The 15,470-nt window shown below is 49.0% G+C and overlaps 1 protein-coding gene across 1 annotated transcript; it reads right to left on the reverse strand.

Moving 5' to 3' along the window:
• Positions 1-8,470: 8,470 nt before the first annotated feature.
• Positions 8,471-15,442, reverse strand: LOC137216331 (aflatoxin B1 aldehyde reductase member 4). Its single transcript, XM_067722281.1, has 7 exons — positions 15,024-15,442; positions 11,894-12,081; positions 11,613-11,717; positions 10,786-10,882; positions 10,439-10,538; positions 9,721-9,850; positions 8,471-8,900 (listed from the first exon to the last, which is right to left on the reverse strand). Exons 1-7 carry the CDS (start codon positions 15,349-15,351, stop codon positions 8,739-8,741), a joined length of 1,110 nt encoding a protein of 369 aa, XP_067578382.1. The 5' UTR covers positions 15,352-15,442; the 3' UTR covers positions 8,471-8,738.
• Positions 15,443-15,470: the final 28 nt, after the last annotated feature.

Here is a 15,470-nt window from a genome sequence, read left to right on the forward strand (position 1 = left end):
GAGATATTCTCTGTCTCTATAGGGTGGACAACTGCGTATTCATGAAAATACCTAAGGACCAGGCTTTGTCCTTGACTGGATCTTCTAATACATCACAATAATTCTTTTTTGGACATGACCCAACTTACATGGTTTTGATTCAGAAAGAACTTATTAAGGATGAGAATGTTGAATTGGAGAATTAGAGCTTCCTTTTATTTATTTATTTTATACAGCGGGTAGAGCTTCCTTTTTTTTTTTTTTAAATAGATTTATTTATTTATTCTGGGTTACGTTGGGTCTCCGTCGCTGCCCGCGGTCTTCCTCTAGTTTCTGAGAGCAGGGGCTACTCTTCGTTGTGATGCACGGGCTTCTCATTGCCGTGACTTCTCTTTGTTGCGGAGCACAGGCTCTAGGCACGTGGGCTTCAGTAGTTGTGGCACGTGGGCTCAGTAGTTGAGGCTCGTGGGCTCTAGAACGTAGGCTCAGTAGCTGTGGCACACGGACTTAGTTGCTCCGCAGCACGGGGGATCTTCCCGGACCAGGGGTTGAACCCATGTCCCCTGCATTGGCAGGTGGATTCTTAACCACTGCGCCACCAGGGGAGTCCCCAGAGCTTCCTTTTAAATAAGACAATTTCTTTATTAGCCTCTAGTAATAGATTAGCTCAAAGGGTATGCACTGTGCACCAGAAGGATCAAGTTCAAAGTTCAGGGGACAACAAATACCAGCAGTGTCTAAATGCCAAAGCCTCTAAGCAGTGATGTGATTATTATAAATACCTATAATTCTTTGGGGTTTGAATGGGATAAAAAGAAGAGCTTGATTTGCTGCCATCTAGAACACTTCCAAAGCTTTTTTACTTTAGGAGGCTCCTTTCACATTCAGATGTTTATCTGATACCTTGATACAGAAGATTTAACAGAATTTCCAGGTTAGAATGTGCTGTCCTCAGGTATCGCAATGTTAGGCTTTATCCTTCATGTTTGGGGGCCATGAGGTAATAATTTGTCTTACACAAGCTGTGAAATGCCTTTGGAAGCTACTTAAATAGCCCCACATAAAGATTACTTAAAGGATATGGCTTGGATTTGTCCTCATTTGAGACCTGTTCATTTTTATCCAGCTGTGTTTGGATAGCATGCAATGAGGGGGTCACTATCGGAATATACTGCTTAATTTCATTATTGTAATGGGATGTTTGGACATCTATTAGCATATATTATTGTACAAGTGGTTTTTTGCCCAATTAATGAAATAATACAGGTGAATTTTAAATAACCCAGTGAAAGGAAGAGAATGTGTACTGCATACACTGCCAGGTGAAAGAAAAGAAGACTTCAGCAAAATCCAGGGTCACATACCAAGTGCCAGTAGTGGCAACAATTCAATCACCAATGTTCACTGCTGATGGAGCAAGAGTGGCCACTTTTTACTTAAACCCCATTTGTCCACAATGATTTGCCAAGCACAACTGTCTCTTTTCAGAGATAAGGCTATTAAACTGAGAGACAGCATTGTAGCAATCCTTGAATGAGGAGGGTACTTTTTTCTCTCCTGTATGTTGTACTGTTACAATTCTTTGACTTGTAAAGACTTTGGAATACAGGCAATCCCCTTTAACGCTTTCTGCTGAATTTATGGAGGCAATTCCATAGGGATCATGAATGCTTCTAACCAGCACATCAAAGCATTTGCACCTTGCGGAAATAATTCTAAACGCACTAATCAACAAGGCAGTTCAGTAAGGGAATCACCACTGTATGCCAGACAAAATACTCAAAAGCTCTCAGATTAAGTTCAGTTTCAGGCCATAGTACCAATCCCTTTAACAACAAGCCATAGCAATATAACTTTACATGAGGGGAACCTCTAGGGAGAATCCTTTTTTCCCTCAACCTCAGCATAAACCTAGGCTTTTTTCTCAGGCTTTGCGCATCAGCACAGAACAGCTATTATTCTAACAGGGTTAGCCAAAGGATCAGAGCCAAAGCAATTGTCAGTTCGGAAAGGCCAGATGCCTAGCTAATCAAATATTAAATACTAGATTTCCATTTCTCAAGAAAGTTGATAATAAACGTATCATTTGCTTGTAGTATATCCGTTAACATTTACCATCTACCATGGGGAATGTAACAACACCACCGGCCACATGAAAAGCAGAAAACACAAACCTGAACTGGTGTTACAGACTAAATGTCTGTATCCCCCCCAAATTCATATGTTGAGACCCTAACCCTAAAGTGATGGTGTTGGGAGGTGGGGCCTTGGGGATGTGACTAGGTTTAGATCAGGTGTGAGAGTGGCACCCCCGTGATGGAATTAGTGTCCTCAGAAGAAGGGGAAGAGACTAGAGATCTCTTCCTTAGCCATGTGAAGACACAGCAAAAAGAGGCTGTCCAACCAGGAAGAGGCCCTCACAGACTCCGAATATGCCGGCACCTCCATCTGGGACCTTCCAGCCCCCAAAACTGTAAGAAATAAATGTTTTTTAAGCCACCCAGTCTATGTTATTTTGTTATAGCAGCCCAAACAGACTAAGACAAGTGGCATGAGCATCTCAAAATAACTGCTAATTTTTAAAGTAGAAGATTGTGTCAGAAGATGATGATTTATCTTTTTTGAAAAAATATTTATTTGGCTGCGCTGGGTCTTAGTTGCGGCACGTGGATCTTCATTGCAGCATGCGGGATCTTTAGTTGCGGCATGAGGGATCTTTAGTTGTGAAAGATGATGATTTATCTTGTACAATGTAGGAAGTCCATTTTCTTATCATGTATAACTTTTTTTTTTTTTTGTCTGCGTTGGGTCTTCGTTCCTGCGTGCGGGCTTTCTCTAGTTGCAGCGAGTGGGGGCTACCCTTCGTTGTGGTGCGCGGGCTTCTCATTGCGGTGGCTTGCTTCTCTTGCTGCGGAGCATGGGCTCTAGGCGCGTGGGCTTCAGTAGTTGTGGCGTGCGGGCTCAGTAGTTGTGGCGCACGGGCTTAGTTGCTCCGTGGCATATGGGATCTTCCCAGACCAGGGCATGAACCTGTGTCCTCTGCATTGGCAGGCGGATTCTTAACCACTGTGCCAACAGGGAAGTCCTCACGTATAACTTTTGATCTAGATTATACAATTATTCTTCTCAATTAAATTCGCTCATTTTTCATTCTACGGTTTCTTATGCATGTCAGAGGAGTAAAGCAGCAGCTGCTGATGTGTGGTATCAAGAACAGAAATACTGGGCTTCCCTGGTGGCGCAGTGGTTGAGAGTCTGCCTGCCGACGCAGGGGACGCGGGTTCGTGCCCCGGTCCGGGAAGATCCCACGTGCCACGGAGCAGCTGGGCCCGTGAGCCATGGCCGCTGAGCCTGCGCGTCCGGAGCCTGTGCTCCGCAACGGGAGAGGCCACAACAGTGAGAGGTCCACGTACTGCAAAAAAAAAAAAAAAAAAAAAAAAAAAAAGAATAGAAATACTTCACAAATAGAAAATAATGCCAGTTTTGTATCAGTGTCAGATACTTCAAATAGAAAATCAGTCAATTCCAATAATAATTAAAAATTTTCCACCCAATTCATGGAATCAAAGTAAAGCTTTTGGAAGTTCTTTTTGTTGAAGGTGACACTACTGTGAATGGTATTTTAAATTCTGTTATAAAGTTCAACAATGAAGATAAACATGTTTTTGCAATGGCCATATATATACTTACAAATCTTCGTGCATCACAGTGTTTGTTAAAAATAATCTTATTAAATTAAAAACCAACAGTGGTTCTCAAACAAGTGTGCATCAGAATTACCTGAAGGGCTGCTTAAAACAAATTGCAGGGCCCCAACCACTAGAGTTTCTGATTTAGTAGGTCAAGCATGAGGCACAGTAATTTGCATTTCTAACAAGTTCCCCAAGGATGCTGATGCTGATGCTGCCGGCCCTGAGACCACATTTTGAGAGCAACTGGCTTACAATTTCACTGTTAGAAGCTCTCTATCACTATGTAATTCAATTCATACAGTATAGACCAGGAGTCTGCAAACTATTGCCCATGGGCCAAATCTGACTCACTGCCAGTTTTCACAAATAAAGTTTTATTGGAAATTTGGAAAAAAGCCGTATCTATTTACTTATCACCTGTGGCTGCTTCCTCACTACAAAGGCAGTTGAATCACTGCAACAGAGAACATATGGCCTGCTGATATGGACTGAATGTTTGTGGGTTAGTTTAGGGCTAATCCACTAATTGGTTGGGTGGCACTTATAATAGTCACTATACAAATTCACATGTTGATCTAATCACCAAAGTGATGATATCAGGAGGTGGGGCCTTTGGGAAATTCTTAGGTTATGAGGGTGGAGCCCTCATGAGTGGGATTAGTGGCCTTATAAAAGAAACCCCACAGAGCTCCCTTACCCCTTCTGCCAAATGAGAACACAGCAAGAAGATGGCTGCCTATGAACCAGAAAGCAGGTTCTCACCAGACACCAAACCTGCTGATGCCTTCATCTTACACTTCTAGCCTCCCAAACTGAGAAATGTCTACTGTTTATAAGCTACTCAATCTGTTGTATTTTGTTTTAGCAGCCCAAATGGACTGACACCCACAAAATATAAAATACTACCTGGCCCTTTACAGAAAAGATTGCTGACCTCTGATACAGACCACAGTGGAATTAAGTTTTCCTTATATTATCATGAGACTACAGAATATCGACTTACTCGTATATTCATTGATCATTCTCTACTCCTACAATGCCATTTTCCACTTTGATAACAACCACAAGAAAATTCTTTAACAACTGGTATTTACTATTAATGTCCCTAGTAAGAGCATTTGTTATTAAGTACAAGTCTCTCCAATATGGAATTGGAAAGATTCTTGGGAAGCAATAAAGATTTTCAAAAAGCTTCTTGTGTGAAAGTTGGGAAAGTCAGGGTTGTTTTATGATACCTAGAAGAGTGCTGAGGCAGAAGGGGTGTTAAAAAAATTAAAAAATAAAAACATATGGAGGAGAAATGTATTTTCTCATAAGCAATTAAGGATCTTGACATTCCGACCTTCCTTACTGCTTCTAAAATGTATTCAGAATGCAAATTTGAGACACTGGTGAATTAACCATCACAACCACTAGTAACAAGCAGGCCAGAATGCAGAGGAAGCACATAGGTCAGCCAGATGCCCTCCCTCGAGCCTTTAACTTCAGGAGTCCCCTTTCTGTCACATTGATTCGAGTATACAAAATCTATACCAACTCATTTTTCTGGTCTTCTATATGGTACACAAGTCTCTAGTTTTTGAGGTTGGTTAAGTATGTTTGTCACTTTCCAGATCCAACTCTGTTCCTTTGTCTTTTGAAAAAGTTTTTTAGTAGGGACTTCCCTGGTGGCCCAGTGGGTAAGACTCCATGCTCCCAATGCAGGGAGCCTGGGTTCGATCTCTGGTTGGGGAACTAGATCTTGCATTCATGCTGCAACTAAGTCTGTATGCCACAACTAAGAAGTCCACATGCCACAACTAAAGATCTTGCGTGCTGCAACTAAGACCCAATGCAACCAAAATAAATAAATAAATAATATTAAAAAAGAAAAAAGAAAAAGCTCTTTAGTAACGAAATGGCTGAATTCAAGTGACCATCAAATATGTATGAGATACCCTCCCCAAAAGGATCTAACAGATGGGAAATGACCTAACAGATGACACATCCCTGATGGAGACACTCGGGACTAAAGGTCTCCTGACCAGTCAAGTGGCTCATCTTCTTGACTTGACCACATAGGACCATTGCTCCCTGAGAAAGAGTTTATCTTCCAGAGATGACCATCTGTTTCTCTCACATCCTCTTTTTACAACATAACTCAGACACTCCTCCATGAGGCAAGAGGGATGCCTGCCCTTGGAAGCCAGCAGCACATGCTGTGGGGAAGCCCAGGCCACATGGAGGGGTCACATGTAAGTGATGACAACAGCTGACAATCAGCATTAATTGTTAAGACATGTGAATTAGCCTGCAGGTGATTTTAGCCTCCAGCTGTAATGGCACTTCTCAGACACAGGGGAACAGATGAGTATTCCCCACTGAGCCCTGCCAAACAGCAGACTTCTGAGCTAAATGACTGTGTGTGTGTGTGTGTGTGTGTGTGTTTTTAAAAAAAACAGCTTTATAGAGACATAATCCACATTATTATACACCCACTTATTTTATGTATTTATTTTTATTTTTGGCTGCATTGAGTCTTCGTTGTTGCGCATGGGGTTTCTCTAGTTGCGGCGAGCAGGGGCTACTCTTCGTTGTGGTGCACGGGCTTCTCATTGTGGTGGCTTCTCCTGTTGTGGAGCACAGACTCTAGGCGCGCAGGCTTCAGTAGTTGTGGCACGTGGGCTCAGCAGTTGTGGCTCACGGGCTCTAGAGTGCAGGCTCAGTAGTTGTGGCACATGGGCTTAACTGCTCCACGGCATGTGGGATCTTCCTGAATCAGGGATCAAGCCTGTGTCCCCTGCATGGGCAGGTGATTTCTTAACCACTGCACCACCAGGGAAGTCCCTATACACCCATTTAAAGTGTACAATTCAATGTTTTTTTTTTTCTTAGTGTATTCAGCATTGTACAACCACCACAATCAACTTTAGAGCATTTTCATCACCCCCCAAAGAAACCTGTACTCATTATCAGTTAATCTCCATTTCCTCCCAACCCCCCCCTCAGCCTTAGGCAACCACTAATCTACTTTCTGTCTCTAATAGATTTGCCTATTTCAGACATTTCACGCAAATCAGATCACACAATATGAGGCCTTTTGGAACTGTCATCTTTCACTTGGGATAACATCTTCAAGGTTCATCCACATTGTAGATGTTTCATTACTTCATTTCTATCGCCAAATAATAGTCCATGGTATGGATATACCACTTTTTATTTATCCATTCATCAGCTGATGGACATTTGGGCTGTCTCTACTTTTTAGCTATTATGGACTTACTTCTCGACTCTCAATTCTTTTTTTTTTTTTTTTAATTTATTTTTATTTTTTTTTTAAGAAGATGTTGGGGGTAGGAGTTTATTAATTAATTTATTTTTGCTGTGTTGGGTCTTCGTTTCTGTGCGAGGGCTTTCTCTAGTTATGGCAAGCGGGGGCCACTCTTCATCGCGGTGCGCGGGGCTCTCACTATCGTGGCCTCTCTTGTTGCGGAGCACAGGCTCCAGACGCACAGGCTCAGTAGTTGTGGCTCACGGGCCTAGTTGCTCTGCGGCATGTGGGATCCTCCCAGACCAGGGCTTGAACCCGTGTCCCCTGCATTAGCAGGCAGATTCTTAACCACTGCGCCACCAGGGAAGCCCTGGACTCTCAATTCTGTTCCATCGATCTATATGTCTACCCTTGTGCCAGTCCCATACTGCTTTTATTCTGTAGCTTTGTAGTAAGCTTTGAAATCAGGAATTGGAGGACTTTGTTCTTGCTTAAATTTGTTTTGGCTATTCTGTATCCCTTGAATTTCCATATGAATTTTTTAAAAATTTTGCCAATTTCTGTAAAAAAAAAAAAATCCAGCTGGGGTTTTGATAGGGCTTGAACTGAATCTTATTAGGTCAATTTCAGATTTTGTTATCTTAAGCAACTCAATTTTGGGGTGGCTTGTTGTACAATAACTGATACTATTATTAACATGAGTGGGGTAATAACTGATATTACCCCACTTGCGGAAGCATCCATTTTATTATGGGTGAAGACAAAGGAGGGTGTCTTCACTCCAAATAATAAAACTTCATCTGAAAGGTGTCTCCTTCTAGAAGGCAAGTAGGACTTTCCTTTGAACAGTCTTTGATTGGTGGTTGTCTACATTTCCAGGTTGAGCCCCTTTCATCACTTGAAGAGACTGGTCCAAATGCTGCCTACTGCTGCTGCCTGGCCCACACCCTACCTCTCGCCCAGGGTGTGATTTTTCTGTCCTGGGAATGTTCAAACAGCAATCACTGGACCTGGGATTTCATTTCTTCTCCAGACTTGGGTGCCCTTACTTGGGGTAGGGATTTGCTGAGGGAAATGGGGGTCCTGGCTGCCCACGCCCACTCCCACCAAAAGGAGGCCCAGCAGCAGAGCTGAGAATCTGTGGAAGACCAGAAGAAAGGAGGCTTTAGCTAAGAGTAAAGCCGCTGCTGAAATGAGTGTGTGTTAAAATGTCCCACAGCATCCTGGAAGGTTTTATTCTTCTTCATGGTGACGCTAACGGTACGTTTTTGCCCAAATTATTCCATTTCTAAGTATTTAATGAGGTAATTCTGAATGAGAGAAAATCTACCTCAGGGCACATGACCCTCTTTTCTTCTGTCGCGTGTAGAAGCGTGAGGGCCACCTGCAGCCTGGCTGTTGAGGGGTTAGGCTGGGTTCAAGGCAGGAGGCTGGGAAGACCCTCCCACTGCCTCTGCCTTTAGACGACTCCAGCTCATGGTTCTACCCCTTTGGCAGGAAGCCCCCAGGCAGGGTGGAAACAAGTCATAAGCAGTTGAGGAGACAAATCTGTGGGCTTCACTCCGGGCCTGGGCTACAGCCAGGTCAAGTGCCTGCTTTATTCAGACGGGAAATGCATGAATGGGGCTCAGCCCCAGCCTTTACACATTGTGAAGGCAACTGGGAGTGAGGCAGGGATCTAGAAAAATAATGCATGGATCCAGACAATGGAGAAAGACCATGCTAAATCAGCTTAAGGCAAAGACCGGCCAGGGGGAGAGAGTAGAAGAGGTGACAGAAAAGGAAGAAACCTTGGGCAGCTTGAGCTGTGTTGGGGCCTAGCGGAAGTAGCTGGGACATTCATGGGCAACCAGGTGCCAGGCCTGATCAAAGGCCTGCACGATGGCTGGCTCTAGGGGCCCTTCTTCAGTGGCCAACAAGTTCTGTTCCAGCTGCTCCAGGCTGGACATGCCCAGGATGACCGCGTCCCCGTGGGCACCCTGCAAGGGGAGACGGCCAGACGTCAACACACTAGCGCACCACAGTGACCCCGGTCACACACGCTCCCCACACTCCACCCACAGCCTTGCCCCCGCCAAAACTTGGGACCTGGTTTTTTAACTTTATACTCTACATAGTTCTAGAAAGCACTTAAGGTACCTTCAACAACTGTAACTATGTGACCCCACAAACCCCGTCTTCTTTCCTCCTGCTGCCACACTGCTCATCCTCATTTAGACCGAAGTTCAGAGCCCAGTTCTGCCACTCAGCAGCTGTGTAAACTAGGTTTAGCTATTTAACCCCCCTGAGACTCAAATCTTCTCAATTTTCAGCGTGGCTATGGGAATGAGAAATTATGCAAAGCATTGAGCTCCCACTTATTGAAAACCTACTATATACATGTCAGAGACGATGCAACTATGTAAGGCTGATGCTGGGGAAAAATTTTAGCCAGGAAGACAGGGGACACCAAGGACAGAGGGAAACCCCACCTCCCCCCAGAGGAGCCAGACCAGGGGGTTTACAGTCAAATCTGTGATAATTTTCTATCCCTTTCACAGCTGTATGAACCCCAGTTTGCTTATCAGTAAAACTGGAATAATCACACTTCATCAGGCCTAAGTAATAATTCAATCCATGTTAGGAAAGCCCTCATTATAGGGCCTGGCACTTGGACAGCTACTCAGAACAACAGGAAGGCTGCCATGAAAACTGGAACAAAGAGAAATTTCAGAGGGAAAAACTACTTAGAAATCACCTGAAGGTAATGCTGGCTTCCCGAAGGGAGAAGAAGTGGGGCTTCCAGCAACGAGGGGTTACCTGGAGCTGTGAATGGTGGTACATCCACCGGAGAGCGGCCGAGGTCATGCTGGGGGCACTGGGGCCATACGCAGCCTGCAGGGCCTTCTCCACCAGGGCAATGGCCTTGAAGTGGTGTTCCTTCCAGAAGCTGAGCAGGTGGGGAGGGTAGCACAGGGGTCAGGACCATGGGGTCACACTGGGGGCCACCGCCAAAGAGTCAAACAGGACAGCTGCGCTCACCCCAACCCTGCAGCATGGAGGGGCTGGTATCCCCTCTAGCAATGGGTCTCCTGCTTTATTGAAACACCCAGGATGCTGGGTCCCTCACCAGAGACCTCAATGACATCTTTACCCCTGAGGACTCAAAGCCTGCCCTTACTTTACCTAGGGAAACAGGCAGCAAGTACAGGGGTGTGGCTCGGCCCCAGGACTGCTAAGCCTCCATCCAGGGCCCTCTCCTTCCCCATCTGCAGGTGACGAGCACTCCTCGGGGCGGAGCGATGCATTGGAAGACCTGGCATAAGGTCCAGGGATCCTCATTCCTCACGGAGGTCCCAAGAAAACAAGAAGAAACCCTATAGAGGGCTTCATAATTCCTCTAGGAATCAAAAGAGGTAGGTCCAGGCAGCAAGGGGCGGCTTGGAGACCCAGGAAAGCGGCCTAGAACTCCTCCATTTCAGATAAAGGGGACCCCCTCCCACTCCTCCCACCCTGACGCAGCCCATCCCCAGCTCACCGATTCCTGTAGATCTCTGCCCAATTGGTCCCAAAGAAGCGGCCCACAGGTTGCTTCCTGTCCTTGTCCTCATACTTGTACTTGCCGGTCAGCAGGCCCCCTGAGGGAAGGTTGTAATCAGATCCCCTGGCACTGCTCCCAGAGGCTGCTCTGGACCGGAAGTGGGGGTGATGGTGGGGGACCCAGGAGGGATGGAGGACCCAGCCCAGCCTCCTGTCAAACCCTTCCCTGCTTCCCAGGTCTGGGGCTGGGTATCCCCAGGGTCAGGAATAGGGAGAAACAGGACCAGAAATACCCCCCGGGACCTGGGAGGGGAGCCCGTCCCCACAGCAGCCCATATCCCATACCAGCCAAAGGGTTGTAGGCGTAGAACCTCAGTCCGAAGTGCCTGATGCAGGGGAAGAGCTCTGTCTCCACCTGCCGGGTGGTGGCGTTGTACATGCCCTGCGGGCAGAAGGGGCAGCTGGAGAGGGTGCACGGGTCAGGGAACCCCAGTCTTCTTCAAAAACCTTCAGTCAAAACCTGCCCAGGACTTAAGCAATGATTTCCAACATCACCAGTGGTGGCTGGGTGAAGGGGAGATGGTGCTGGGCCCCAGGAAGGGACAGTGGACGGGATATGTCATTCCCCACATATCTGTAGGCGCCGGTTGTATGCTGGACACCGAGTTCCCAAACACCAGCGTATCTAGCAAGGTCTCTGCTTCCAAGAGACGTTAGAGTCAAGTTAAAAACAAAGACAGAGGTCAGGTGATCACATAAAGGTGGGTTCGGTGATCATAGCAGATTCTCCCAAATACTTGCTCAATGTATGAAGATAGGGTTTGGAGATGGGAGGCCCCACTGGGCTGTTGGGAAAGGCTTCCAGAGGAAGAGGCATCTAAGCGAGACCTGGGCACTCGTTCCCACGAGAAGCAGGGAGGAGTGTTCCAGGCTGACTGCAGAGGGAGAAGCAGGCAGGAAGGGGAGCCTGGGCCGGAGAGAGCAGGCGCCTAATGGCTGGGCTGAGGGTACCCGGGAGCCATCTACAGGCTGTGAGCAGGGGAGGCAGGGAGGTGGCTGCTATGCAGAGGGCATGGGGTGGGCGGGGACATTGGGGGGGAGTGGGAGGGGCCGCGAGGACCCGGGATCAGCAGGCACCCAGGAGACAGAGGCCTCTGCAGCCCCGGCCTCACCTGGTACACGGTGGGCAGGATCCAGTTGTTGCTCTTGCACAGGGTACAGATCTCGGCCACTTCCCAGGCGGCATAGTTGGAGAGGCCAAGCTCCACAAACTTGCCCTGCGGGGGAGAGGCCAAGGTCAGAACCCACTGCAGCCCAGAACACCAGGAAGGAGAGACTGGCTGGGGACCCTGGGAGTGGGGTCTGTCCCCAGCTCTGCTCTGGGACAGCCCTGGAGCCTCCACTCTCCTGGGCAACGACAGGCCAAGCAGAGGAGCTGGGGGGCTGCCCTCACCTCCTGGTGCAGCTGGTGGCAGGCACGCAGTGTCTCTTCCACAGGGGTGCCGTGGTCCGGTGCATGTAGATAGAAGAGGTCAACGTGCGGACACTGCAGCCGCTTCAGTGACGTCTCCAGCTGGGACCGGAGGCTATCAGGCTTCAGCGACTTCCCTTCCCAGGGATTGGCCTTGGTAGCGATTTTCACTTTGTGGGAAGAATGTAATGGTTAAGAAACTTATTGTAACCACTTACTAGCCATGTGACCCTGGCTAAATTACTTAAGTTCTCTGAGTTTCAATTCTCTAATCTATAAAATGGGGATGATAACAATGGAACTGTCTTCACAGGGAGAGCATGAGGATTCAATAATGTCTCATGTGTGAGTTCCCAATGTTCACTGCTGCTATATTAGTCACCAAACTGCTAGCTGTGTCAAGCCTTGTAGTAGAGGCCAAGCGCACAGAGATGAACTAAACACTCAATTTCTGCCCTCAAGGAGGTCACAAGCTAGAAGGTGACGTTACAATATGCAAGTGCAGTAGAGCCCAGAGGAGACGTATGTGGCCAACCTGGGAATTCCAGGAAGGGCTTCCTGACCCCACGAGTCTCCAAAAAAGCATCCTGGGACTTCCCTGGTGGTCCAGTGGTTAAGACTCTGCACTTCCACTGCAGGGGGCATGGGTTCAATCCCTGTTTGGGGAACTAAGATCCCGCATGCTGCACAGCACGGCCAAAAAAAAAAAAGAAGAGTCCCAGCCAACAAGGAAGGGTGGGAAGCACATTCCGAAGGATGGGAACTTGGACAAAGTCACAAAGGCAAGAAAGCACGGTACGTGAAGGCCATACGTGCAACTCTGAGTTATAAACTCCAGGCAGGGAGCAGTGGTATGTGAGACAAGAGAAGGGGGTCCAGACCTAATCCCAACGGGTTTTCTCAAATACCATCATTCAAAGGTTTTATGAGTGAACTGGTCAGCTGTGTTCGCTCTGGTTGCCAAATAGAGACGTCGAGGGGGCAGGCCTGAAGACAGGGGGACAAGTAAAGAGGCTGCTGCAGGAATTCAGGAAAGAGATGCAGCTGCTGAACATAACCACTGGCAGATCCATTTGAGAGAGAGGTAGAAGGCAAAATGAGCAGAAGGCAGTGACAGTTTCCTCCCTCTCCTTCCAGACTCCTGGAAGCGTGCACATCCGCATACCCACTGTAGAGACACACTCCCCATGAGAACAAGAGTGTTCTGCCATGCAAGCAGCTTGGAAGTGCTATAAAGAATGCTGGCTCTCTGGGGGATTCCCTGGTGGCGCAGTGGTTAAGAATCTGCCTGCCAATCAAAGGGACACAGGTTCGAGCCCTGGCCGGGGAAGATTCCACATGCTGCAGAGTGACTAAGCCCGCGAGCCACAACTACTGAGCGCACCACAACTACTGAAGCCTGCGTGCCTAGAGCTCGCGCTCCTCAACAAGAGAAGCCACCACAATGAGAAGCCCGCGCACCGCAACGAAGAGTAGCCCCCGCTCTCTGCAACTAGAGAAAGCCCGCGCACAGCAATGAAGACCCAACACAGCCAAAAATAAACAAATAAATAAATTTATATATTAAAAAAAAAGAACGCTGGCTCTCTGGATCCTGCACTTTCCATATCTGGCAAACGCAACTCAGTAATCCAGAGGGGAGGGAGTCATCAGACCACTTGGATGTTGGAGAGACCAAGTCTCTCAGCTTCTCGTCCAGATTTTTTCCATTCCCCACATTTCTCAATCTCCCTGTATTCTTGGTGTGAACCTTGCCTCGGGTCTGACCTGAGGACTTTGACTCTGTGAGTGCCTGGCCTCAAAGAAGGAAGCAGGGAAGGACTGGAGGGGGAGAAACCAATTCAGGAATAAAATCTTCCTTAGTCACGAGAGGCACCCAGGTGAACTAGAGAGTGTGGGTCTGAGATGCACATTCCCAAGTCTGTTCCTCCAGATCCACCAAGCTATGAATCTAAGGAGGACCCAGAGGAGGACGCCCCTGACACAAGGGCTGGGAAGAAAGAGTCTCAGCATGGAAAAGAGGAGGCAGAGTGTGGCAGTAATAGTATCAGCTGACTTCACTGGGTCCCACCATGTGCCAGGCACCCTCCTAGGCACTTCCAGTGGCATCAGGCTGATGAGGGACCGTCCCTCCACACACACATCCTCCACTCAAGCACACCTGCCTCCTGGCCACCCACACACCAGTCTTGGCACAGCTATGCTCTCAGCGTCTCATAACACTTTGACTCATGCTCTGCCCAGCAAACTACTATTGTTCCTTGAAGGCCCAGCCTCAGTGTTCTCTGAGCCTTCCCTAGGGCCTCTGCCTGGCCCCATCATGCCTTCCCTAAAAGTGCTTCCTCTTCTACGCTCCTCTGCAATTATTTGCTTCAATCTTCCCCACTAGACTCTGAGCTCCCTGCGGGTGGGTTAGAGACACTTTCCCTCCTATAGCTCCATAAGAAGCTGGCATAGGGCTACAGGAGTGGACAGAAAAGCCTTACCCTGTCTCTCACGCCTCCCCACTCTTTAACCCACCACCCCTGCTCCCCCAGCCGGGTCTATGGCAATGCTACAGCTCTCCCTGAGAGAGCCAGGAGTACTGCCAACTGAACAGAACAAAGTCTGGGGACTGATGAAAGACCTGGATGAGAAAAGGGCTCTCGGGGAGCGCATGGGCGTTGAGGACAATGGGGAGAGGGGCATAGGCAGAGCGCCTGGGGACCAGTTATGGGCACCTGTCAGGGTTGGAGGGGGGTACAGCATAACTCTGGAGACCAGTGCCGCAGAGAGGTGCACTAAGAAAGCAACTGGGGTAGGAAGCCAAGGACTAGATCAGGCTCGGGGGTTACCGAGTTGCAATCCCCAGACGAAGAAGCGGAGGGGAAGGTGGTCAGGAGAAAACGCTGTTCAGCTGTCGGGGCTGGATGTGCAAGGGACTTGAGGCGCAGGGTGTTCACAGAGCTGCGGGATGGCCAGGGGAGGTGGGCGCCCCAGGGGCGGGGCGAAGCTGTCGGCCCTGACCGCGGCGGGCGCGTGGCTGGGGTCGGGTCAGCGTCCTGCGGGACGGGTCTGCACTGCACGGTGCAGGGAGAGGACAGGTGGTCGGTGCGCGGGCGCCAGAAGTTACCTTTGCAGTCGCCGCCGCCCAGCCCGAGCCCCAGGCCGCCCAGGATGCTCTCGGACTGGCCGTCGCTGTACATGAAGGCCGTGTCCAGCTCAGTGTGGCCGCGCTCCAGAAAGGCGCGCACTGCCGCGGCGCTGGCGGGCGCGTCCATGCGGCGCCCCATCTCCATGGTGCCCAGCACGGTGGCGGGCCGGACAGGGGAGCCTGAGGTGGCCCGCGGGCCCCGGGACATGGCGGCTGCGGTGGCGGCGGTGCGAGCCTCGGGTGGCCGGGGGGTACGAGCGCAGCGGACGGCGGCGCGGGCCACGGCGCGAGACAAGTTGCTCAGCATGAGGTCGGCGCCTGCGCGCTGGGGCGCCTCGGGCCCCGCCTCCCTGCCGATGGGGAGAAGCGCGGCGCCCCCTCACGCAAGATACGCTCGCTCGCCACGACTCCCGGGACCTTCCGCCA

This window comes from Pseudorca crassidens, chromosome 2, assembly GCF_039906515.1.
Source record: "Pseudorca crassidens isolate mPseCra1 chromosome 2, mPseCra1.hap1, whole genome shotgun sequence".
Lineage (NCBI taxonomy): Eukaryota > Metazoa > Chordata > Mammalia > Artiodactyla > Delphinidae > Pseudorca > Pseudorca crassidens.